The 25,850-nt window shown below is 38.5% G+C and overlaps 2 protein-coding genes and 1 non-coding gene across 5 annotated transcripts; all 3 read right to left on the reverse strand.

The window, feature by feature from the left end:
- Positions 1-4,543: 4,543 nt before the first annotated feature.
- Positions 4,544-20,459, reverse strand: bod1l1 (biorientation of chromosomes in cell division 1-like 1). 3 transcript variants are annotated; one of them, XM_058650179.1, is made up of 30 exons: positions 20,229-20,459; positions 18,973-19,097; positions 18,676-18,866; positions 17,401-17,898; positions 16,867-17,016; positions 16,574-16,728; positions 16,338-16,434; positions 15,882-16,008; positions 15,720-15,783; positions 13,812-15,627; positions 13,653-13,723; positions 13,369-13,492; positions 13,088-13,204; positions 12,959-13,002; positions 12,826-12,877; positions 12,625-12,689; positions 12,459-12,543; positions 11,882-11,940; positions 11,712-11,787; positions 11,494-11,540; positions 11,201-11,360; positions 10,599-10,672; positions 10,458-10,518; positions 10,236-10,288; positions 9,573-10,092; positions 9,370-9,449; positions 9,136-9,292; positions 8,889-9,027; positions 7,396-7,467; positions 4,544-5,526 (listed from the first exon to the last, which is right to left on the reverse strand). In XM_058650179.1, the coding sequence occupies exons 1-30, from the start codon at positions 20,343-20,345 to the stop codon at positions 5,403-5,405; spliced, it is 5,520 nt and encodes a 1,839-aa protein (XP_058506162.1). In that variant the 5' UTR covers positions 20,346-20,459; the 3' UTR covers positions 4,544-5,402. The 3 variants fall into 3 exon arrangements, with proteins under 3 accessions (XP_058506162.1, XP_058506161.1, XP_058506160.1); XM_058650178.1 differs by having other exon boundaries at positions 11,201-11,357; positions 12,826-12,880; XM_058650177.1 differs by having other exon boundaries at positions 12,826-12,880.
- Positions 20,460-21,187: 728 nt separating this feature from the next.
- trnal-aag (transfer RNA leucine (anticodon AAG)) lies at positions 21,188-21,269 on the reverse strand. The gene has a single exon. It is a non-coding gene; the product is annotated as a tRNA-Leu (tRNA).
- A 549-nt stretch (positions 21,270-21,818) lies between these two features.
- On the reverse strand, positions 21,819-25,770 carry aurkb (aurora kinase B). Its single transcript, XM_058649872.1, has 9 exons — positions 25,612-25,770; positions 24,237-24,275; positions 24,052-24,133; positions 23,930-23,972; positions 23,647-23,835; positions 23,087-23,225; positions 22,789-22,937; positions 22,503-22,677; positions 21,819-22,396 (listed from the first exon to the last, which is right to left on the reverse strand). Exons 1-9 carry the CDS (start codon positions 25,723-25,725, stop codon positions 22,223-22,225), a joined length of 1,104 nt encoding a protein of 367 aa, XP_058505855.1. The 5' UTR covers positions 25,726-25,770; the 3' UTR covers positions 21,819-22,222.
- Positions 25,771-25,850: the final 80 nt, after the last annotated feature.

Raw genomic sequence — 25,850 nt, forward strand, 5'->3', positions numbered from 1 at the left:
TGACTGTAAACATACTGTGAAATTTTAACAAATTCATCTCGGATAGGACCCTCAGGTGGGCCGGTTCTGGCCCACGGGCCTTACGTTTGACACCCTTGATTTAAAGCCTATTTTCACTCTCTCAGCCACAGTGTTTGTTGTGGTGTGAGGAAAATATCACTTTTTTAACATGTTTTTGGGGTAAACAGAAATCAGCTTAAATGTTCTACTGTCTCCCTTGTACTGCTTCAACTAAATGCCTACATTTTTCTAAAATTGTCTCTTAATCAACTAATCGCTTATTAGCTACTGACAAATTCAATGTTTCTTTACACATTTTTAAATATTTAAGACTGGCAAAATACTTTCAGAGGCTCTCAGGGTGAAAACGTTGAATTTAACATAAATGTAGTTACCTAACGGGTCTTTTTTGTCTTATGTTGCAAAAAAAAGCAAAAACACGTCAGTCTGAATGATGCGTTTCACATTGTGAAGCTAAAACCTGTGTTGTTTTTTCACTATTACGTCTCATACGATGCTTTTATAACTTCAAACAAAGCTGAAAGTATTTGCACCACTGAATTCCATCTCCAGTGTTCGTCAGCAGAGACATATTTCAGGAAAATCTTTGAGCTGTGTGTGTGTGTGTGTGTGTGTGTGTGTGTGTGCGTTGCAGCTTCAGATGCCACAAGTTCATCCACATCTCGACTCGACTGCACAACTATTCTAATACTGCAGAAGAATGAAACAAAAAAAAAAAAAAGAAAACAACTTTAAGACTATAAGCCACCACCCCTCCCTGCTCCCTGTCGTTGGCTATTTCTACGCCTCTCATACGAAGCACTTCTGACGTTAAACACCTGTTAACTTTTATGGCTTGAGAGAGGCTTGGCTGAATGAGAGAGCATTATATTCAGCGCCAGTTAGCCAAGCCAAATCCCCAGTAGAGGAAAGACCACTCCCAGTGCAGCAGCAGCAGCAGCAGCAGCAGCAGCAGTGAGGGGTGAGGGGGTGAGTGAGCCCCCTCACCCCTCACTGCTGCCTGCAGGATCCCCCCTCCACTCACAACATGCACTTACCTCTATTCCAGTTGACAGCTGCGTGAAACCGCCTCCTTCCCTCAGCTCCCCACCAGCAGACGCAACTCAAAACCAAAGAAAAGTGAAGTGGTGTGATGAGGTCTCAGGCAGGTCACGTTGTTGCTGTCGTCTTCATACATTTTGAGGTGCGAGACCCCAAATGACTGGCTAACCTGCCCGTTATGAGGTGTTGCGGAAGCTCCTCGAGTGTCTTTAATTTAGGTTTTATTGCTGGATCGTGCACCAAAATCTTGAATTAATTTACCTCATCTTTCAAAATGTTTTGATGTTTCTAAAGAATCAACTGGGAACAGGCAGGGAAAAGAAAATTAAGCGTTTAGGTTTTCAGCACCTGATACTTGGAATAACATTAACATTAACATTTACTGACCCTAAAAGAGTTAAAGGTTCTGGGAAATGTTCAGTAGTCAAGGTTTTCTGTGTTTTAATGGTTAAATAAAGGCGAACTATGGTTTTATAAGTTTATCTCTATCCATTGCTGCTGCTCATCCACATCCCATTTATTTGACTGGATACATTTTCTATAACGCAGAGAAGTACTGAAAACAGTGCGTCATCCGTTTCTCCATTTTACTTTTAAACTCAGGTTGAACTGACCGTACAGCAGACTTTAAAGTCAGCACTCCTGTCCTGTTGTGGGTCATTTTCCTTCATGAGGCTGGCGTCAGTGTCACGGTGTCTGTAGAAATACAAAGAAAACTACAGACAGACATTGGAGTTTTAGGTTATACTTCATATTGTTGTTGTATTTGGGTGCATTCATATTTTAAGGGTGTTAAATATGTTTAAATGTGCAAAAGCAGTGGAATGTTGAGTCTAACTTCTTAATCTGTTTGTATTTAATCTCTTTATGCAACTTCTTACTCCATCATTCCCTGAAAACACAAGGAGCATGAAGAGCTTATAAAAACATTGTGTTCATTTGTGACAAGTAGAGATGAATTAAAGACGTTGAACTGATTAACCGACTAAATATTTTATGGTTCCAGATGTTCAGCTGGCAGAATTTGCCTTTTTTCAGTTTGATTTCTTTTAATATCTGTAATTAATTTGCATTAATTGCTTAGTTTCCTTAAAGGGGACATATTATGCAAAGCATTGTAAAAGTGTCATTATTTTGTTTTTATGTAAATGTGTAAAAATAATCCAGTAAAAAATAGAATATGTGCAATATTTAGAACATTTATTGTGATTTCTACTCATTTTTGAGCAACGTTTATCAACATTAATCAGTTTTTTGTAAAAAAAAATAAGGGATGATGATTGTAAACTTAGTTTATCAGTTTATTTTTGGTTGATCAATGGACTTCACTGTATCAGGAAATGTCAATGACGACAAAGACTTTTGGTGAATAAAGCAGAAAGCAAATGTGGAAGATTTAAGTAAAAAATTACAAATAGTAGAAGTGTCTGAACTTTTTCAGAATCTTGCTGTGAGGTCTCTGCTGAGCTGGATTCACACATTAAACCTGCTGCTATTAAAAGTGTCAGATGTGTCTTCGGCGGCAGATGAAAGAAAAAATAATAATAATTTTAACTACAATGCAAATGACTCTAATAAAAAAAAAATGACTTCTCATGTCGTTCCAGTGGCATCAGAGAAGTGAAAGGAGCAGCTGTTTGTCTGCCAGACCTGGTGGCAAAAAAACGAAAGCCGACCCAAACCTAAATTAAATGAGACATTTTGGTCTAATGTTTTAAAGGCTTTGGATTGCAGCATCAGGAAATACCTGAGCGAGGGTACACACCTTGAAGGAATCAAAATTCAGCAATCCACAGGAATGGTTGGGGGGGGAAGACTTCCCTGGATTCCACAAGTTCAGGTGCAGCAACTAAAGACTCCTAAAGACTGATAATGAAGGTGGAATATTTCATTCTGAGTTTGTCAGTTTTATCCCCCATTAGCAGGCAGGAATGTCCTCTGCTCGTCTACAATCTGAGGTGATTGGTGAACGTCTTTTGACTATTTACACGTTGCAGACAGCACATCCATTTAGGAAACAGAGGAGATAAGGCCCGAGACATAATAGGGGTGAGTGAATAAAATTCTGTATATTCTGCGCTGTGAACTGTTTTTTATCTTTTCATAAACAAAGAGATACACTCACACACACACACACACACAAGGTTTCCTTTAACATAAATTTTGCACAACTGAACCGTCGTGTGTCAGGTCGGATCTGGACACATTTAAGCGGCAGATAGTGTGTGTGTGTGTGGATTCACTGCATGTTGTATAAAATCAAAGGGAAATATGATTCTATCATGGCAGGTTTTGAAGATACTAAATCGATTTAACATGCTTTTCTTTTTTTTTAATCTCATCTTGACTGGATTATTCGCAACAGTCTTTTTACCTGCCTGAATAAAAACATCTATATTCAGGCTCCAGTTAGAACAGAACTGAGCTACCAGGCTTTTAATCAACGTTGCCTCTTCCACTACATTTTATATTTTGATTTTAAAGTTTAATGTTCTATTAAATAATGAATTAAAACATTTAACGGACGGCAACTCTACTTTATTCCCTTCGGATCCTGTGACAGAGAAGCTTCCTTAAAATCACAACTTGAAATTTTTTATTTTATTTAATCTTTCTGGGTTTACTTAACTCAGGTTTTCATAATTTTTTTATGGTTAAGTGTTTGTATTATGGTTTTATTATTTTTATTACTGTGGATGTAGTTATTTGTGTTATTTTTTTGTTTACGTCATTTAAATTTGTTTCAGGGCTGCATCAAATCATTATTTTAATCATTGATTTATTAATTGACTGATGATTATAAATTGTTTAGTCCATAAAATGTTTAGTTAAAAATTATTTAGTTAAAATGATTTCTTTGTCATATGGAGCAAAGAAACCAGAAAATGTTGTTTTAACTATTTAAAAAACACAATGAATGGATTATCAATATATTTTATACGATTAATTTAGAAATTGTTACAGCTCTACTTTGAATTGTGGTATAAAAATAAAGATTTCTAACTAAAATATCACTGGCTTTCTAAAAGCCATGAAAGGACGGAATATAAAAGATTAAGATTACAATGATAGAATTGGCCGATGATCATCTACAGTATGTATACATGCATCACCTGCAAGTGAAACCTTTTTTTCTTTACTCTGCTAATAAGAAATGTTAATGTGTCGATTATGATGCAAGACAAAGAGATGCACGTTTAAAGAAAAGGGAAAAGATAATGTGAAGTGATCACATTAATAAACGGCTCTACGACCACACTGACGCACCGCTGACCAACGCTGAGCATTACACTTCACAGTTGTGCATACTTATACATCCTTTTCTGTAAATGTGTGTCAGTGTCTAACAGTAATAATCAAATGTGCACATATTTAATTTACTACGAGTGCCGTGACTATTTGTTGTAACACATATAAATTATGAGAAACACAAGACGTCCCTCCCGAGGGTTTCGTGCAGGGGGAAAAAAACAAACACAAGTAAGAATCTAAAGTGATTTATACCTTCTTGAAAGAACGGGGGGTGGGGGGGAAAGATATTCACATTTATGAAGTGTCTTTACACTGACAGGATTATTCTGCACATCTACTCAATTCTACAAGAGTAAAAAAAGAAATCTGTGGGTGTAAATATGTCATGAAAAAAGACCCGAGTTATTCAGAAACTGCTCGTGTTTTCAGTGACTAGCACTACTGTTATTTCAGAGAAATACAAACCTTTAACCCACTGGAACAGTATACATATAAAAAAAAGAAAACATAAAAAATAAGGAAGGAAACTTTGTTCATTCACAGAATGAATATTAAATAATAAAACTCATAATGAATCCGGGATGATTCACAATGATTTCTACATCTAAACATGTTTGGACTTGCAAATCAAAAACGATAAAAAATGACTAAAGGTGACGTTAAAGCCTCTGACTGACTTGACGGCCAATTTCAATTCATCCTCTTCATCTCAGCTGGTCTGGGCTGCACATTAGGCCTTTGATTGGCCCGAAATACTCTGGTTTACTGGGCTTTACTGAATAAACGCAGGAATGACGAAGGCTGATCCAAACCATATGGGCGTAGTGCGGTAGAAAGTATTCTGGGGGATTTCTACACAGATCCTCAGGTTTACACTCCACCATCAGAAGAGAGGGAGAGAGAGTGAGAGTATAATACTATCCAGAGCCTTTTTTTTTTAACTATGAAGCACAAACAGCTTTACGTGCTAACTCACTATACAGCTTCTCTGACCCCCAACAACAAAACTGACTTGGATATGTAGAAGAAGACGAAGAAGGGAAAAACACACACACACACACACACACTGTCTGCTGCTGTCGCAGGTTTCAGCGTTTAGCTCTCTTGGACGGGGGCTCCTCCGATTTCTGTCCTCCCCGGGTTCGCACCGCAGGGGGGCTGGCCTCTCGTTTACGACCCCCCTTCGCCGCCACTGCCTGGCCCCTCGTCCCGCTGCGGGAGGTACACAAGGAAGCGAATCAGTACGTTTGTCTAAAGTGTCAAATGAAGTGCCGTACAGGTTTGTCTTTGTTAATGCGAGAGTTATTCACAAAAAAAGTGTCATAGCAATGACTAGAAACAAGCACAACAACGTGTCGGCACACAAACCCCTGAACAGAACAAGCAGTGTTGAGGGTAGATTTTTAAAACTTAAGGATTTAAGAGTAATAATTGAAGCTAAAAAATGAACATGTGTGACTAAATCTGCTTTTTTTTTTAAACTAAACAAATAAAAAAAAAAAAAATCTGTCAGAGAGTCCAATTGCATTTTCCTGCCGGGGGTGATAGAGAAAACAATGACAAACAAAACATTTGCATAATCCAGTCATAGACACAGGTCGATAGTCTGAGTTTCAAAGACGGGAGGAATTAATGAGAGCTGAAACAATTATTATCGATTATTAATCGATTACTAAATGAATCATCAACCATTTTGACCATCCATGAATCGGTTCGAAGCTTTTTTCATTATTAAAAACAGGATTTCTGATTGTCTCTTTGCTCCGTATAACAAAGAAATCATTAAAAGTGAATCACTTCCAGGTTTGACAAACAATGAACATTTTTTAACGTTTTCTGACATTTTATGGCCCAAACTATTACTTGAGAAATTAATAAATAGATTAATCGATTATGAAAAGAATCGTTAGAATTAATACCCACAAATGAAAATAAATGAGCAAACACCTTTTTGAAAATAGCACTAATGGAATAAGTTTAAAGAAATAGTTTTAAAAACATATTTATGTCTTTCAGTCGGCGCTAATAATTAATGAATGAAACGAAAATAAAATTAAAATAATATTCAATCATATTTTTTTTTCCTGGAAACATTCCCTTGTTTCAGTGTAATGTGTTGCTAATGTTTTTCCTGTGTTTTTTAACAAACTCCTGGTGGTCAAAATTTCCATCCACCGACCATTACTAACACGACGTGTTTTTCACCACTGCTCGGGGAAAAAAAACAAGTCATGAGAAGACATGACGCTGCTCTTTAGAAATCTCATTTCCTGTGTTTTATTTCTGGCGTTCCACAGAGCAAACGACGACACAAATGAATAAAATAATTAACCCAGTTTGTAAAAAAGTAGGGCTGCAACTAACGATTATTTTCATAATCGATGCATTCTTTTCTCAAATTACCATTTCTGTGTTATTGAGAGCGAGGAAACGAGAAAATATTTACACTTAAGAAGCTGAAAAATCAGAGAACTTGTTCTAATTGATAAAAAAAAAAAACACCCTGTTTTTCTATAGTGTGTATTTGTGATAATCTATAAGAGAAGATTATGACTTAAATTCATCATGTTCATTGAGCGTCTTTGTGCTGTGACTCAGTGCAGAAGCAAACATGCTCTGTATATGATTATACACCGAAATAAAAAGACTACTTATTTCTAAAGTGACAAAAATAAATCAATTTATCTTCTTTCTTTCTTTTTTTAAAAGCCTATTTAAGGCTTTCTGAATACTCTGGATTTGTACTTCCATTATACACAAAAACATGTACCTCCTCAAACACTAATATATCACCATAACAAATTATTCGCAAGTCTACTTATTTTTTATTGACCGTGACTCTGTGGCTGTAGTGTAATTCAAGATATTTAATATACTTTCCCCCTCAAGCTCAGGCAATGCAAAAAAATGATTTCTTACTTTAATTTTGTGCATAAATAACTCCAAAAAACGTTTAGAAATTCCGGGAAAACGTTTGGTAAAATGTCCTCTTTCACAGAGCAAAGACCCAGCAGTCAGATTTGGTCGGATTCCCCCTTCAAGCAGGGTTGGTTCTGCTGAACCTCAGTGAAACAAACTCACCGCGTGCCAGCTGCGGTCTCGTCTTTACCGCTCTGTCGACTTGCCCGGGTGGATGGTTTACTTGGCTTGTTTCTGAGAAGCAATAAAAACAAATATGAAACAACAGTTGTTACTTCAGCACTAAATCTCCCCGGGTTTCATTTAATAGAATGTGACAGTGATGATGCCTCCTGGGTGCTTCAGAGTGCAAACATGCAGCGCTAAAATAATCAGAGAGTCATTCATCACGGCTGACTTTAGACGACCAAGGGCGATTCAGTGTCGCACAGTTTACAGCTGCACAAATGACTTTGATTTCGTGACACATTACAGAGCCGTTGTCTGGTGCTTTTTCTGCAGGTGCTCCAGTCATTTTGTTGTCATTTTTTTGTCCATTGTTTAGTTGGATATAAAATACTGATACCGATATCACAAACTCAAAGTCATAATTCTCCAACTGTATTACAAATGTTCTTCTTCATGGGAGAACAGCCCACAACATGACTTGGCTAAAATGCTATTGCTGATTTCTTATTTACATTTTTACAGCCTGTGCATATTGAAACATGAGACATAGGTTTTTTGGATTCTAGCTGGGTTTTTTGGGTTAGGGTTAGGTTTCATCCGTCCGATATCCAATCCAGTATCGTAACGGCTCATCCCTAACAAAAATTTCTGCTTCAGAATATCCAAATACAATATGACTAATGTTACATATTTTGCTGAGTAGTGCAAGTATGTCAGTCAAATCCATATTTTTACTCAAGTTAAATAAATCATTTAGGAAAAAGAGAGAAAAGAGAAAGAGAAAAGAGAAAATCTTAGTCTCTTTTTTATATAATTTCAATATCGATATATAGATATATAACAATATAAATCAAATACATTTTTATGTCACGGTTAAAGGTAAGGCAATATAGCTTATATATAATATCTTGACCCATATACAAGATATATCAGGATATGAAGCTGCACACAGGTTCCTCTTCCTCTTCCTCTTTCGCCTTTACACTGTGCAATGATGTATCATCATCACAATAACAAGTTTAAGGTGTAGAGTCGTCCGTTTCAGGTCAAAGATGCAACAGACGAGCAGTGAGAGGTGTATTCATGTTTGGTCACTGTCAGAAAGCTAAAGCAGTAATATTGTAACTGATGATTTTATCTTTTAAATTAAATGCATGAATGTGTGTCGTCCTGATTCTGAATTTGTGTGAAAGCGACAAGAATCAGGTTTATTGCCAGGTAAAGTTCACACAATACTATGGACTTGCTCTGGTCAGTGGTGTACATATAAAGACTGAGAGATAAATAATATGAGGAAAATAAAATAGTTAAAGAACGAGTTATTTACAACAGAGGGAATATAATTGGAAACAAAAGGGATTATAATTTAAAACAGAAAGCCAGTGCAACATGAGACCAACACCAGTGCAAGTCGTGCAATATGAAAACAACAATGTGTCAGACAGAGAGAGAGAAACGACTGTTGTGTCCATGATCAGTCAAAGTACCTTTCAGCCTCTAAGCGTGACGCTAACCGCGTGGTCGCTCTGGTTGCAGTTCCTTTTTCTCCCTCTCCGTCCTCCTCCTCCTCCTCCTCTTCGTCATTTGGCTCACTTTCTTTGTCTTCAGCTTTTTTGTCTTTTTTATCTGCAAGAAAAAGATAAACAGTTATGGAAACCACACTGGTTACTGGAGGTGTTTTAATGTGAAAGCATTTTTTTTTAAAAACTTTTCACTAAATTCAACATTTCTAACCTGAATCATCAGTGGCTGCTGCTGCCTTTGAAGGCCGCCCTCTCTTTCTCTTTGGAGTCATGTCCTGGTCCTCCTGCTGTTGCTGCTGCTGCTGCTGCTGCTGCTGCTGCTGTTGCTGCTCCTCCTCGTCCTTATCCTCCTCCTCCTCCTCCTCAGCCTGGGAAGATAAGAAAAACAGGGATTTATTTAAGAATCACAATGTAAGTCATATATAATGACTATTTTACTACGTACATCGTCTGGTTTCTTCTCACTGTCGCTCTCCATTTTAACCTCCTCTTGTTCCTCTGACTGGCTCAATGACGGAGAACCACCTGGAAAAAAATAAATATACAATACAGAGGCTGTAATGACCAAAGAATGAACAGCTTCACAGGCAAGTTTTACTCATATGTGACTGATAACAAGAGTTTTTGTATTCTTTGCACATTTCTTACCACTGTCTTTTTCAGACTGCTGCTCAGTTTGTGCCTGCTGACCGTTTTCCTCCTCTTGTTGACTGATTTCCTCCTCTTGCTGACAGATTTCCTCTTCTTGCCGACAGATTTCTTCCTCTTGCTGACTGATTTCCTCCTCTTGTTGACCGATTTCCTCCTCTTGTTGACTGTTTTCCTCTTCTAGCTGACCCTTTTCCTCCTCCTGCTGACGGATTTCCTCCTCTTGTTGACTGTTTTCCTCTTCTAGCTGACCCTTTTCCTCCTCCTGCTGACGGATTTCCTCCTCTTGCTGACCCTTTTCCAAGTCTTGTTGACTGATTTCCTCCTCTTGCTGGCCCTTTTCCTCCTCTTGTTGACTGATTTCCTCCTCTTGCTCACCCTTTTCCTCCTCTTGTTGACGGATTTCCTCCTCTTGCTGACCCTTTTCCTCCTCTCTTTGACCCTTTTCCTCCCCTTGCTGACTGATTTCCTCTTCTTGCTGACCATTTTCCTCCTCTGTCTCTTTTTCAGCCTGGGTCTCCTGCAGAATGATGTTTGAATGCATATAAAGACACACCAATTGTAATTTAAAATACAAGTAACAGCATGTTTTTATTGTGGGGATAAAGTCATACGGAGTTTTTTGCAAACCAGCGTCCATTTTAAATAAAACAAAAATCTCACCTCAACAGTTTCCTCCATTTCCTCTGACATTTTTCTCTTTAGTGCTGATTTACCTGACAAAGAAATGTGATTTTTGTTGACAAATCAATACGTTTTTCTCAAGATTACAGCATGAAGCCAACCCTCCAACTATAATCATCAGTCAGTCCTTTAAACAGAGCAGTGACTAAAAGAATAAGAGGGAAAGTGCAAACATGACTTTAAATGAAAAAAGTATCTTACGTATGTCAGTGGAGTTCTCTGAATCTTCATGGGTCTCTGGTGCATTTTCTTCCTCAGTTTTCTACAAATTAGGAAAAAAATTATTTGAATATGTACCCAGTACACATGTTTGTACCTGGTGAAATAAGCACTGTCTCTTACCTCCTCCTTCTCTTCCTCCTCTGCTGGTTTGTCTGAAGAGGTTTGATCAGCATCGTCCTCATCTTTCTTCTCATCTAAAGTTAAAAATAAAATAAATGCTACTTTAAGCTGCCATGTAGTAAAAAATGTTCTACTCTGAAGTACAAGATGTCAAATAAATTAAATCCACAAAAGCAAAAACTGCCTACTTGACATAGCTAACAATTGGAGTCTGTGTCTTTGTTTGTGTGAACATTTTCCATTTTTATCTTGAATTATTTTGTCACATATTTCAAACCTTTACTAAAATGTAATACTTGGCTAATGTACGCTAAAATAAAACAGAAGCACAATAATCAAGTGTTCAAAAAACATATTCATTCTTATGATCTGTATTTAAAGCAGCTTCAAGTACGTCATTAAGACAGTACAGCTTTACACCCATTCATCATCTGTCATACTCATTCACGCTCTACCTGAATTATAGCTCTCATTCCAGATTAAAAAAACGAATGATCACTAATTTTAAACGATATAATAAGGAGATTAACACATTTTCCATCGTAATAATTTTTTCAAACCATAACAACGTCCATATCTCTCATTTGTCATTAACAGATTACCAGCAGTGGTTTCTTTGGTTGCAGCTCCTGAACGTCGTCTCCTGCGGCTCGGTGTCTCCTCAGTCTTCTCAGGCTCCTTGAAATGGTCCTTCTCCGTCTCCTCGGTTAATCTAGATGATCTTCCCCTGCGAGGTGTTTTCACGTCTACAACCTTCTCCTGCTCGGTTTCCAGAGAGATTAATAAAAAGAAGTTGGTAAAATTAGTTTCCCCTCTTCAAGGATGGACGTTTGACTGCTGTTTTCTTCACAATGTCATAATTTGAAAGGAGGGACATAACGACAAATGCATTTACCTCGACAGACGATTGCTCCATACTTTCGTTTTCATCTCTCTCGTCACCTGATCAGTTACAAACACATTTTTTTTCACAGAAAAGATGAAGTTTAGTTGCTACATTGTACAATCAGTGAACAATAACATTGCTTTCTGAATGGATTATATAATTAAAAATTCTTATTGAAGGTGTCACAAGACAAATCCTTTTTTATTTTTGATTCAAGGCCAATATACCAGATTCTTTCACAGCTGTAACTTTCTGAGTGGACAGTTTTCTTTTCCGTCTTCCTCTTCCCTCCGTCTTCTCTTCCTACAAGACAGAAAAAAGTGTCAGCACAGACAGTTGTGTGTACACAGGAGCTGAATTTAATACAGTACAAAGGGATTGTTCAGGAAAAAGTTACCTTTTCTGACAGGTCTGATCCTTTCTCTTCTTCCTGGCTGTCTGTGCTGGAGATGTTACCTGAGAAATAGAGAGGAAGTGGAAATGAGTGGGACCTTTTCTGCAAAACAACACGTGTCTGTAGAAGATGACTTGATCTCCCACAGAAAATCACACCTTTCTCAAACTGTGAATATAAAAAAATTACAACATTCATGGGAATTAGTTGTTCCGACTCTTTGAGTGTCCAGGTTCTCTAAAAGGCAGAATCTGGAAAACAGTTGTTGCAGCGTTACCAGATTCCCTGAAACGACTTCAGTGTCGTGACTTCACTTGTTGTCCATTTAATAAATATAAATAAATAATAAAAACGTATAGGACGTACCTAATTTGCCGGAATTAATCTTACTCAAACTGTAGTTCAACATGTGTTGATGTCTCAACTCATGCAATAAAACTTTTGACCCAACATTCTTTTTTCCAGTCCGGCACCATGTGAATGCACAATATAATACAACCCTCAGACACGAAAACAAACCACTCAGATACAACAGCCAAAAAGAAACAATAGATGTGGATATTTTTTGATAAAAACTCACTGATTTGTTTGACAAGTTTGGGCTGACACTCGGCTTCACCTTCTCTGACCTCCTCCTCCGACACCTCTGGAACGTTGGTTTCCATCTTAAAAACATTCACAAATACAAAGATCAACACCCAGCACGGATACACGTCAGCGGGCATAGATTAAGGTTCAATACTTACAGGCTGGAGATCACTTTTCTCAGCTGCAACACTGTCTTCCTCCTGTGTCTTTTTCTCAGATTCATCTAGATGTGAAAATAAGCTTCATTATAATATTGCTTTATTTCCACCTTTTCTTTAATTCCTTTAAAACTTTAATTGATACTTTTTAAAGCAGATCATTTATTCACATATTTGGATTTGTAAGTAGAGAAAATGTACCCTCATTTACAGCCGTCGCGGCCTGATTCTCCTCAGCGACCGACTCCACCGACTGCTGAGAGATGATTGAATCATTTTTAAGTCCCGCTTTAAAATTTAAGACAACAAATGTTAATGTAGAGTGTTAACTCACCTCTAAGCCTATGTTTGTGACTGGAAGATCCGGCTCACTTTCATCTAAAATAAAGACAACGTATTAAATACGAACGCAAGAAGAAAATACTCATTCATTTCAGTACACCACGCGTTTTTAAGCAGTCACCTTGTTGACTGCACATTTCAGAGTCTTGTTCAGAGGCATCGCAAACAATGGAAGCCATGTTTTCCTCCGTGTTTTCTCTGACTCCTTCTGTTTCTGACACAACAACATCAGCAGCAGCTGAAATATTAAAGAAAGTAAAGATGGAGACAAAGATTGGTCAATGCAAATGTCTTTACAAAAACCATACATTTCACACTGAATGTCATGGAGAGAAAAATGTGCAAAGATGGTAGGAAAAAAAGTGAATATAGGGTATATTAGTTTTTTTTTTTTTTTTTTACCTTCTTTATGAATTGCTGGTGATGCCATTTTATCCTGTGACTGTGTATCAGGAGTCATTTCAGCAGTGTTAGTTTTATCCTCGTTGGAAGACGCCTGACAATCATTAGAGGTCGCGTTGTCGTCCTGTGAGGCAATTTCCCATTTATTTACATTAATGAATCAACAAGACGTTTACTAGCACCATTAAAATAGTTAAGACTTTCAAAATGAAAAACTGCTGCAATCATTTCTCTGTAATATAGTATTAAATTAATCGCCACCTAATTTGATAATCAGAAATTACCTGTGGAGGAAGCGCCTGAGAGGTTTCGACATTTGACATGTCCATTTCTTTCTCTGGACTTTCCATCTCTTCTGTTAAGAAAAAGAAAAAAAATAAATATATATGTATAAAACATTCTGACATGCATAGAGAGAATATGATTCACTTTTATCCTCATACCTGCACTGTTTGGTGTTTCCTCCATGAACCCAGCTGTCTGTTGAGATGGAGTTGACGACATCTCAGTGGCAGCGACCTCAGTTTCAGGAGGAGGCCGCTCTTCCTCCTTAGCTGCAGCCATTTCCATCGGTTGTGGGACGGGCAGATTCACCTCTTGTTCTTCCCTTGAACAATGACTTATCAACCTGGAGGACATTGTGCTGTCCGGATCCATGGAGAGCAGAGTCAGAGCTGCCTCTTTCATTTTCATATCAGCTTCCTCAAATGCTATTTCCGCAGTCACCTCCTCTTGGATGCTCTCTGTTGGAAGCCTCATCTCTGCCGAGGTACAAACATCCATGAGAGTCAGCAGAGCATTGGCCTCAGCCGGCACAGAGGGCAAATCACTGAGCCGTGACTCTGTTTCTCCTTCAGGTGGTTCGGGGGTGATGTCACTTAAAGCATCGCATGTGTCGTCTGAGAACGACGTGGTGACGGTGGTGGTGACGGGCTCAGAGTCTGTGCTCGTGTCTGGGAGAAGAAATTGTTTCTTCGATGGCTCTTCAGTCTCAAGACTCATGGCGGAAACAAAAGTCTTTGCTTCCGATTTGTCAACGTTTTCCAGGTTTTCTTCTACGGGTGCTTTCTTCTCTTCTTGGGCATCAGCTTTCTTTTCTGAGACTTTATCTTTCTTCTCCACTTTTTTCTTTGCACTCTTATTTTCCGATCTTTCGTGTGACAGTTCTTCAGAGGTTCTCCGTTGTTCCTTTGCAGTTCCCTCTTTTTTCCTATCTTTTGTTGTCTCAGGTTTGCTGGTAGCTGCGCCCGCTGCACTTTTGACTTCTAAACTTTGAATTTTCTTATCAGTCTTTAACAGAGTCTTTGATTCAACTTTAGATTTGGATTTTTCCAAGAGTTTTCCTTTCTCTGTTGGTTTGACTCTTTTTGGATCTTTGTCTGTCTCGGAGCTAGGCTTGTTTGACTTCTGGCTGTCTTGATCGAGTTTAATCTTGTCCTTCTCACTATCTTTACCTTCAGTTGTAGATTTGGGCTTTTCTCCTTGCCTGTCCTCAGGGCAGCTCTTTGATCTTTTCAGGATATCCTTGGAGTGTTTCTCCTTCTTCTTGCTGCCGTCTGGTCCAGGCTCCATGTCAGACCGATCCTCAGAAGAACCGGCCGACTCGGGTCGAAGCAGCTGCTTGAAATCACTTTTTGCTGAGGTTTTCTCTCCTTTTGCCTTTTCTCTTTCTTTGCTCCTATCTTTGTCCTTTTCCTTCATTTTTTCCTTCTGTTTGTCCTTGTCTTTCTCTACTTTCACAGCCTCATTGGATGGTGCTTTAACCTTCTTTGCCTCTTTAGGACCCTCATCAGCGACACCTTCAGATGCCTTCCCTTCTTTTGAGTTTCCTGTCATTTTCTTGTCACTTTTAATCTTGGGTTTCTTCTCAGCTTTTTCTTCAGTTGCCAATTTAACGCCATCCTTCTGCTGAGATTCCTCTGTCGAATATTCAGATTTCTTTTCCTGCTTTTGTTTCAGTTTGGCACGTTCATCTGACAGGCTGCGCTCCTTCTCTTTGCGTTCTTTAGAGTGAAGTTCTTTACGGGACAGACGATCAAATTTTCCAACCGAACGTTGTTTGAGAGCCTCCTGGGAGCCTTGCTCCAACTCCAGGATGAAGGAGTGTGTCCGGCTTTTGTCAGACAGCTTCTTGGTTTCACTGGAATCCTCCGAGACGCTGCCGCTTGTCCTTCTGTGCCTCTCATCAGATGATGCCGACTCTGACAGATTCCTAATCAATTTTGGCTGTGGAGTCTTGGAGGTAGCAGATTTCACTTCCTAATTTTGAGATAATCAAACACAATGTTGTGTTTTACAACTCAACGGTCTAAGGATAGATGGTTACTTTCCTCATGGCAACTTTCACGTACCATTTTTTTGGATCCTTCTCCTCCTGTGTCTCCTTTCTTCTTGCTTGCAACATCTCCCTCTTTTCTGAAAAGGGGAAAATGATACATTTGCAGAGTGTACATCACAGAGTTTGATTGTGTTGAGAAGCAGCTATATGAATTTCACTCAATTTCTGCACATACCTTGAGTCTAGTTTCCTCTTCCTGTTGAGAGCCATTTTCTTCTCCAGTACTTTCCTCTCTTTACGAGCTTCTTTGGCCCTGGGACGCTCTGGCCCGGCAGAGCTTCCACCCTTTTGTTTTTTGTATTCTGTGTTGATCATAACATTCCAAAATGTTGTGAAAACTACAGCTTTTACATCGTCCCAACAAAACCTGATCATTAAATCTTCAACGGGTTTAAAGATAACTGTAATGGCCTCAAATGGACCAAAAACATTCGATAAACATCTGAGGTTGCTGTATTGATTAAAATATCATGTGTTGCTACTCTTTCGTAGAAAAAGTTGGGGATGGACAGAATGGGCAGAAAAGACAAGATAACAAATGACATGAAATTACAAAAATGGATGACTGTACCATCTAAATTTAAGCCCACAACTCTAAAAGCATTTGAAAGCAAACATGAGACAGAAATACCTTGTTCCTCAGCCTGCACTGCTTTCTGTTTACGCTTTTCCTCCATTCGTTCTCTGTTCTGCTGTCTCTTGAGCAGCCTTTCTTCTTTGTCCTTTGCCTGAGATCACAGTCAAGGACACGAGAGACACAGCAATGACGGAATCACAAAAACAAAGAATGACTTTACAGTGAAAGACTATACAATATATCATAAATCAATTTACCAAAGGAGTAAAGCCTTTAATAAGACAACTTACAGCATTTCTGCGACGTTCCTCCACAGTGATTTCATCATCCGAATCACTATAGTAACGAGAGTAGAGGAAGGGCTTGTGAACATAAGCTTTGCGGCGAGGCTTGCGCTCCTCTTCTCCTGCATCTTCAGTGGTGTCGTTCTGTTCTGCCTCTTCACCTTCATCAGGTGAAAGATAGTACCACAAAAAAAAATTATTTCTCAAATTCAAACATCTGTAGTACAGGCCATTTTTTACACTTTTTTTACTTCAGTTACATTTCATAATTTATATATACATGAGTGAAATGTTCAGACCATCAGGTGGAAGCTCCCCTTCTTCAGACGAGTCAGACATCAGCTCGTCATCTTCACTTTCCTCCTCAAATGAGGACAAGTCGCTGGTGTGGACGGAGCTCACTGTGATGTCACTCAGACCCTCCAGATCAGAGTCCTCCAGAGAGTATTCTGCAGTGAAAAGGACATTTTATCTATGCAATAACATTTTGTTCTTTTGCTCTGTTTAAAATATAGCATTAAAGAAGGAAATACGTGGAAATGAAACATTTGCATGTCTTTTTTACAAATTATTTTCTTGTGTTTTAATAACAATCATCAACTGTTATGCAAAAATTCAGTGTTTTGCAACCTGCAGCTAATTTAACTGAATAACTACAGAAACCTGGTCATATTTTACAATATTTACTGAATACTTATCAATACAAGTCATCTCTATTTTTAGAAGTGAAGAATATTCATTATGGTTCATAAGATGTCCATGTCCAGAGAGGGTATGTCTAATGCTGCTTGAATTTCTGTAAATACATGTGTGCAGAGGATACAGCAGCTCACCTTCCTTTATCCTCTCTTTGGCTTTTTGCTTGGCTTGACTTGTAGAATTCAGGAGCTCATCGTCCTGTTTCTCTTCTGAGGGTTTTCCAGTGAATCGGCTGATGACGTAGTCTCTGTCCTCCTTTTTCTGCTCCTGAGCTTCTGACTCCTCATCCTCCATCTTCACGTCTTCTAATAACCCCTCCTCTCTATCCAAATCCATCTGCTCCTGAGTGTCCTCTGTCTTCACTTCTAACATTGAAATCTCTGATGCTTCCTTCATTTCCTCTGCCTCTTCCACAGCTTTTCCTTCATGGTCTCCGTCTTCTTCCTCCACAATACTCATTTCCTGATCACTCTCCTCCACAAGCTGCATGGGCTCATCTGAAGCTTGACCTTTTCGACCTTTCTCTGTGCCTGAGCTGGCTCTGACACTCGCCTCCTGATTGAGCGAAGTTATCGTATCCAGGATGGACATGGCGTCACTGGCTGCAGTGGTAGTTGGAGCAGATGTTGACGCTGTGAAGAGTCAGAGACTGTTTATTTAACAGATACTTCCACTTGTTTGTGTTTTAAATCTCAATAGAGGAGTATGTAAAGAATGGATATTCACTCTACTCTGAGAAACAACATCTGCGTGATATGCAGTATATTATAAGTGTTTTCCCAAATGTTAAAACACATTTCTTGAAAATTTGGCACAACTTCTTAAAAGATTTATGCTTATGTCATACAGAGCATCAAAGAAAAGAAAACCAGTACACAGATACAAAAAGGTAACATAAGAAATAGATATTAAAGGTGACTTGAGATATTTTATATCCTGTAAATACAATTGTTCTAGGAGTGAGATAACTTGTAATCAGGTAGGTTTAGGTGAACAGTGTGTTATAATAGGCAATGTGTGTTTATCTGCAAAATTTTGATGTAGAATAATATTATGAGTGTGAGTGAGACTAATGGGTATGTGCTTAGAGTTTAAAAGTTTGTAGTTGTGGTGTTGATAGATAATCTTCACATTTTCAGAATTGTGTGCATAGTTCTCTGTATAAAATGGGGGGGAAAGTATAATATTTACAGGATCAGTAACGTAGTTTGAACTCCAAGTAGCTTTGTGTTTTGAAGAATTTCAAACACGATAGTTGTTCTCTGCAGATCAGTGTACACTTGACAACTGCAGGGAGTGACCTGCATACTGACCATTTTACGTTTAAAGAGGGAAATGATGTCTTTAACTTTTCTTTGATGAATAGCAAGAAATCAAAAACTGTGATTAGGACTTGAAGCACAACATACCCTGCTCAGGAATGCTGCTGTCTGGTTTGATCTCTGTTGGCGGCGGTGGGGCTGGCGGCTCCTCAGAAGAGCTGCCAGGTGACAGAAATTCTCTGACCACCCTCTCCACTTGTGGCCTGAATATATGGTTGACTTTGGGATCCACCACCTGGGCAACGATCCTGTCCACTCCCTGTTCCAGCATGCCAGATCTAAGACAAAGAGCTTAATGTAGTGGGTCTACTGCACCAAAGAACTATGAACATAAGCAGAGATAAAGAAAAGATTAAAAAAAAAAGTCCTTGCATTCACACTTACTGTAGCACAAGCTGTCTGATGTTGTTCCTCAGCTGGTTTTTGTTCAAATGTGGGCTCCATGTGTGATTAGAGAGGTGATTAGAGACAAAGTTGTCCACTCTTTGTTTCAGGTTCAAGTAAGCTGGCTGCAAAAGAAAAAGCAAGAAAATTACCACTGCTGAGGAGGTTTATTACTATCTGCCGGATACAGGTACTTCTCTAACTAACTTCATCACTTTTCCTGGTGGGTAGGCAGCTCAAGTGCAAATTGTTTTGAAACTGAAACCTTTATATCCTTTATCAAAATTCATGTTCACCCATTGTCTGTGTCCAGGTGACATTTTTGATGACATTCGCTGCATAAGGAATTGGGTTATTGGGTCATTATATCACTTTGAGGATTAAAAATGTCTAAAATTGATTAACAGCTACCTGGAGTCTAACTTGAATACTATAGAAAAATGTCATGCTATGTTGATTTAATTCCTTATACAACAGCTACCAATAATACTAAGAGAACCAAATTAGCTACAATGTGTGGATATCAACATTTCTGAGTATGGGCATTCTTAAACATATATCTATCTTCAGTAGGAAAGACAAAAGGTTTTAAGAGACAAACTAACATACTCTTGTACTTGAATTGCACTGAATTTACTGACAATGAGGAAACATCTAATATAATTCATCAGGGCTGCAACACTTCATTGATTAAATGATAGTAATTAATCACAAACTGTTTCACTGATTTCAGTTTCTCTATGACAGCAACAAAACTATATGTATTCTCTTTGTTAGAGGATATTATCACTTTGACATAAATAGATATTTCAGTGAATGAAACAATCTACAGTTGCAGCCCTCTAGTACATTGCCAATTAAAACATTAAGAATAGATATAGCACTTTAAAATCAAAAACTCAAACAAACATATGGCAGAAACCTTTAATGCTTTCGGGTGTTTTTTGTCCAGTTTATAAAATATGAAATCCCAGATTATACAAATTATCCTCAAACGTTAAAAAATAGTGGAATAACTTTCTCTTCCACATCAAGTGTTAAAGTAATTGCGGTGCAAAATAAATGGAAATGGATAAACGTCAGGGGCATCTGATGTTCTTGCCACGGCAGTAAAATAATGTACTGGGATTTAACAGAGATTTGTTTAGTATGCTCCAGCATATCAGTCCCATACATTAAATACTTCAATGACTATATCGTAACAAATACACGTTATATAAAGATGCCATCAAATTGTATTTTGTTAACTATTTTACCTTCGTATCAACGTCTGCCAAACAGTCCCTCCTGAACTGGTCGAAGAGTCCCTGTGTTTTTAAATGATTGACGATCATTGAGACCAGCTGCGGGTCTCCGGGAGGTAAACCAGCCATTTCCCAGTGAAGTTAACTTTACTTTGACTGATAAAATAGAATAATACTGAACAGACATAGAGTAAAAACGCGTCCTGAACGCTCCAGGTTTTTGTTGTGGCACTAGAAGTTCAAAGTAGCTCTGAAACGGAAGAAGATAAACGTCATGGTCATTTGAACCGGAACAACTTCAAAAGAGACATTTGTCCTTTCGCAATAAAAGTTCTAAAAAGTAAAACAGTTATAGGCGATAATTCAACAAATGAAAAACAAACTAGATTGTTTTCAACACAAACATAATCTGATGTAGACATATTTTCAGTTGTTATTGTTCCATAACTTGATTCTTTAAACTTTAGAACAAGTTTTCACTAACTGCCTTTTAAATACGCCTGTTCCTCCCAGGGTATGGTTTATTTCCATATGTATTCATTTTTTTTGCTACATACGTAATTTGGCAAATTTTGAGATCGACCAGATATTTATATTTGAATGATTTCAGTTTCATTAAAGCAATGTAACTTAGAGTTATTTGGCGACCTCCAGCGGCAAAAAGACAAATTCAGACACACTGGCCTTAGTTGCACATCATTACAGTTCACAGTTAGCTTGATAAAATACTAATGGTGTTCCGGACCAAATCAGTAGTTGTTATGGAGCAGAGATTATAAATGATCATCTTTTTTTACTTGTTTCTCTGTTGTCAAGTGCCCCGTGTTAAATCTGGTTTTCAAAATAAAACGTATCCTTTCTTACACCACTCAAAGGCTATCACAGATAACACACACACACACACTACAATTCAGGTTATTGTTTTTGCGTTGATAAATACGAAACGCTCTACCTTGAAAACGAAAAAGTGATGGCAGCGGTGGGATTCGAACCCACGCCCCCGAAGAGACTGGAGCCTTAATCCAGCGCCTTAGACCGCTCGGCCACGCTACCGTGTGACGCCAATGGGGAAAACATAAACTATGAACCAAACAGGAATTCCTATTTCATGTAGATATAGTTCTACTGAGCTTTTTTTGTTTCAGGTTGATTCACCGTCATTTTTCCGAGTTACAAGAAGTGGACAAATGATACCTGTGTTTTCCGGCTGCAAAATGGCTGCAATGGGACCGATTGCTTACAAGCAGTACGTAATATAAGTATTGTGGCTCACTAGATGAGCCATGACACGTGTAGAATAATAAAATACTGGAATTAATAAACACTTGGGGACCAATTACTTAGTTAGACTTGTTCAATTACACAACACTAATATCTAATCAATCGTATTGGCTGCAACACTTAACATATTTGGGTATTAAGAAATACGACCAGTTTTATGATTTAGGGAGAAAGGTCAGAAAAAGAGAAATTACCCATTGAGGGGGCAGTTCTCTGGAATTGCCTCCTTGATGCCAAAGGTCAGACAGAGACTAGCCAAACACATCAACCCTTGAAGCAGATACAATAAGGTTCACCCAATACCGCAAGCCAGTGAGTGTCTTTTTATAACATTTATTAGAATATTAAAGCAAGGACTTGAGGTCAGATAGGAAAAAGACTTTCAACCACACCCCTCAAAAACATCACTGTTACTATTGAGAATATATTCAACTCGAGGCAGTCTCGTGGTACTCAGATTGGAGCACCATTAGAAACAGAATTTCAAAACAGCATTTACCATTTTTAAAAGTCTCAGAGAAGACATGACAATAAAATGACAAGATATAACAATAAAATGACAAACAATTCTAGGCAAAGTACTCAACACTGATAATAACACCACACTGTACAACATAAAAAGTGGGTACACATGGCAGTGAAGCTAAATCATGCTGGCCCAGTGTCTCTTGTGGAGAATATAAAAGACCTATTTAGAAGGAGGTAAGGGGGCTAAACAGGTGGGTTCAGTGTTTCTTGGTAGGGTAGCTTGGGGGTAGGAGCCGATGAGAGTTTGCGCGCACCCACGGATGGTCAATGACACTCTGTAATGGGAGGCGATCGACGGGGTTGTGGCGGAGCAGCTTGGTGATCAGGTCCCGAGCACCATCTGAGACGATCTTTGGGAACTTCAAATCCACCTGTAAATGGAAAGATGACATTTATTAAATGAAATTAAATTAAAAAATATTTATTCCAGATTCTACTTTGGAAATGATCCACAAACTAAAGGGAAAAAAAACAAACCTTCATGATTCTTTTGTAGGTCTCAGAATGGCTGGCAGTTTCAAAAGGTGGGTTGCCAACTAGGCATTCATAGCAGAGGACCCCAATGCACCACAGGTCCACCTTCTCACTGTGGGTATGCCCTTCAATCATCTCTGGAGGGAGGTAGTCCAGTGTGCCACACATGGTCCGACGTCTAAAAAGATTCAAAGCAAAGTGAGTAAAGACACAGTGATTAACACACTTACAGGTTTAATGCAAATTTTTTTTTTTTACAGATGAAGGAGCAGTGACACTGGTTTCTCACCTTAAAGAAGGTGCATGAACAGACCAACCAAAGTCAGCAATTTTCAGCTCTCCACGAAAGCCGAGAAGCAGATTCTCTGGCTTGATGTCACGATGAATCACTTTTCTCTCATGGCAGTACAACAAAGCATCAGATATCTCCTCCATGTACTGCAAATCAAATACAAAAAGGAGTGAGCATATACATATTCGAAAAATACAAACACTCAATACAAGCCATGTGTTAACTTGTTTACCACACTGTGGATGTTTACATTATTCTCCAATAATGAACAAAATAAAATAATTTAAATCCTTACTGTGGCAGTACGTTGGTCATCAAATCTTCCACATCTCTGTAGCTCTTTGTACATTTCCCCACGGGGAGCATATTCTAGTACTAGGAATACTCTCTTGCGGTCATGGAAATAATTGTAGAAGCGCAGGATGTTGGGATGTCTGAAGAGAAAAGTGATTTCATTTTCAATTGGCTAGTTGTTGACAGCATTTCCAGTCAAATGTGTTCATAGCACAACTTTAAAATCCCCATAACAGTAGTTTTATTTTTAAATTCACCAGTTTTATCTTTTCAGTGGTACATTTGCCTTTTTTCAACATACACAACCTTTCTCCTAAATAGTCCAGGTGTGTTCCAAAGTTTCAGAGCCTGTTTCAATTTGTAATTCGCAGTTAACTTGTGAAACACATTATTTTGAATTTAATTAAGCCTTTATTTCTAAGGTTTCATTTGTGATATTTATTATAATAATTTGATTGCATGCTTTAGTAAACTGTTCAAGATTGTGAGCATGAGTGACTTACAAATATGTATAAATCAGCTTAACACAACACACAAGAGATGATAACAATTTAAACTCACTTGAGATGTGCCTGAATCTCAATCTCCCTCCTGAGCTGATGCTCCACACCCTCCTTCTCCATCTGCGACTTGAATAACACCTTCAGTGCAACAATGGCCTGTAGCTTTTTTACTTTTGCCAGGTAGACATTACCAAACTTGCCCTTCCCTAGTGGTCGACCAATGTCAAAGTCATCAATGGTGACTTTCCTGAAGAAAGAGCAAATACAAACATTCTCCTGTTAAACAGTGAACTAGCATGGCATGGATCCTAAAAAACGACACAATTTGCTTTTGCACCTACTTTGATAAGCCTGAGGATGAACCAACACACGCTCTCCCTGGGCCTATAAATGGAAATACAATGAGAACAGGGAGACTTCATAGGGTTTGAATGTCATTTGTATGCAAGCAGATCGTGGTTACCTGCGACAGAACTTTTGTCCATTTCTGCACGTGGCTTCACCAGAACACGCTGTGGGCCTCCCTCCAAACTTGGGGCAGCAAACTGAAAACACAAATATGCAGCTAGTAAGTACTTGTACCGACAAAAATGAATCAATAAAGCAGCCATTGGTAATGAAACATGTTCAACAATTTCAAACACTTACTGGTCTTTGTAAACCCCGAGGCTCATAATTTTCCTTATTCTGTAGAGAAATAAAAGCACATAGCTCACATCAGGTTTACAGTTAATTTCAGTGACTGTGACTCTAGTCACTCAGCCGTACTTTAGTTGTGTTATTTGTTTTATACCATATTTGGGGATATTTTCCCAGTTTTGCAATTGACAAAGTTCATCTATCTATGATGTTGGGGAAACACAGTGTGTGCATCAGTGAGTCATCGTTTCTCTGTGGTGTTTTACAGTAGCTGGCATCAGTACTGTTGCATTCCTGCCACCTTCTACTCCTGACTGTGCACACCTTGAAAAAACTCTAGATGGCACACTTTCTCAACGTTTTTCTTCATATACCAAGGACGTCTGTTGTATTCTCTACTGTCCATTGGTGATTTTTTTCCCCTTTACCTCTTGTGTCAAGAGGACATCCTGAATCACTTATTGTTTCATAATTTTCCTCTACTTTAGAGTTTTCTTAGTTGATTCTCAGTTTTGATTATGTGCATTAGGTAGTCTTAAGTTGAAATGCGATTTATTAAAGTTCTATTGCATTGATTAGGGCTGCAACGACTATTCGTCAACTATTTTTGATAATAGAGTAATGGGTTCGGGTGTTTTGTATAGCAATTGAAATTCTTAAATGTTAATATTTGCTGGTTTATTTGCTCCATGTAACAAATAAATAAAACGGAATAACTGTAGCTTGTGGATAAAACAAGACATTTGAGAACATAATGTCCAGGTTTGGTAAACAACGATCAACATTTTGCGGACCAAACAAGTACTCTGAGAATTGAGAAAATAACAGACAGATTAATCGATTACGAAAATAATGCTTAGTTGCAGCCCTGGAGCCAGATTTAAGTGTAATAGGCTACACAACGCGGCTTGTCGCCACCCCAGTCACACAATAGTAAACCACAACAGAAACTTCCTTTTATTAAAAAGTGGATCTCAGAAATACAGTCAATCGCTGTAAATGGAACTCAAACATAATGACAGTGAAATTTGAATGAACATCGCCTTTGTGGCACGATGTGAAATCCCTCGCAGCGCCAGCACCACTCATTTCACAAGACATGTTAGATTTAATTTCCAATAGAAGTTACAAGAAATTGAAAATTAAAATGTGAAATGTTCCCCTTTAACTTGTTTGGTCGAGTACGCACATTAAATCATGTTTGTTGCCGTCCGAACTCAAGTTAACAACAGTTCAACGTTGTGCTGCTAGCTCGGTATGGCTAGGTAGCAGACGATCCCAACGTTAGCCGTGAAGACAACATTGAGAGGAACGGTTCTGTGTTCTCGGTTGTCACCCACTTCACTATTACTAACAAACAAAAAAACATTAAGCACTTGATTACCTGCATCGTTATGAAGATATGTAGCGTTAAATTTCCAAAAGCGTAGAGCGTAGCCTTTATGATGTCCCACTTCCTCAGACCGCCAACGTTTTCAAAAAGCCACCCTCGACGCATGTAATTGGCCGGGTTGCTTCGTACAGAAGGCTCCCATTGGCCAAAGCAGCTGCAAGACGACGCGCGTTATTGGTCAATACCAACGTCACTCGGACACGGACCCGCCTTCTTGTTTTCATTTTTCG

Source organism: Solea solea, chromosome 14, assembly GCF_958295425.1.
Source record: "Solea solea chromosome 14, fSolSol10.1, whole genome shotgun sequence".
Lineage (NCBI taxonomy): Eukaryota > Metazoa > Chordata > Actinopteri > Pleuronectiformes > Soleidae > Solea > Solea solea.

Coding starts and splice junctions, on each gene's coding strand:
- bod1l1 (XM_058650177.1), bottom strand. CDS start 20,345: ATGGCTGGTTTACCTCCCGGAGACCCGCAGCTGGTCTCAATGATCGTC. Junction 10,093..10,235: donor AAATGGAGGAAACTGTTGAG/GTGAGATTTTTG, acceptor ATCATTCTGCAG/GAGACCCAGGCTGAAAAAGA. Junction 9,450..9,572: donor GCAGTCTGAAAAAGACAGTG/GTAAGAAATGTG, acceptor ATTTTTTTCCAG/GTGGTTCTCCGTCATTGAGC.
- aurkb (XM_058649872.1), bottom strand. CDS start 25,725: ATGCGTCGAGGGTGGCTTTTTGAAAACGTTGGCGGTCTGAGGAAGTGG. Junction 22,938..23,086: donor ATGACCAACGTACTGCCACA/GTAAGGATTTAA, acceptor TTTGATTTGCAG/TACATGGAGGAGATATCTGA. Junction 22,678..22,788: donor GTTCATGCACCTTCTTTAAG/GTGAGAAACCAG, acceptor GAATCTTTTTAG/ACGTCGGACCATGTGTGGCA.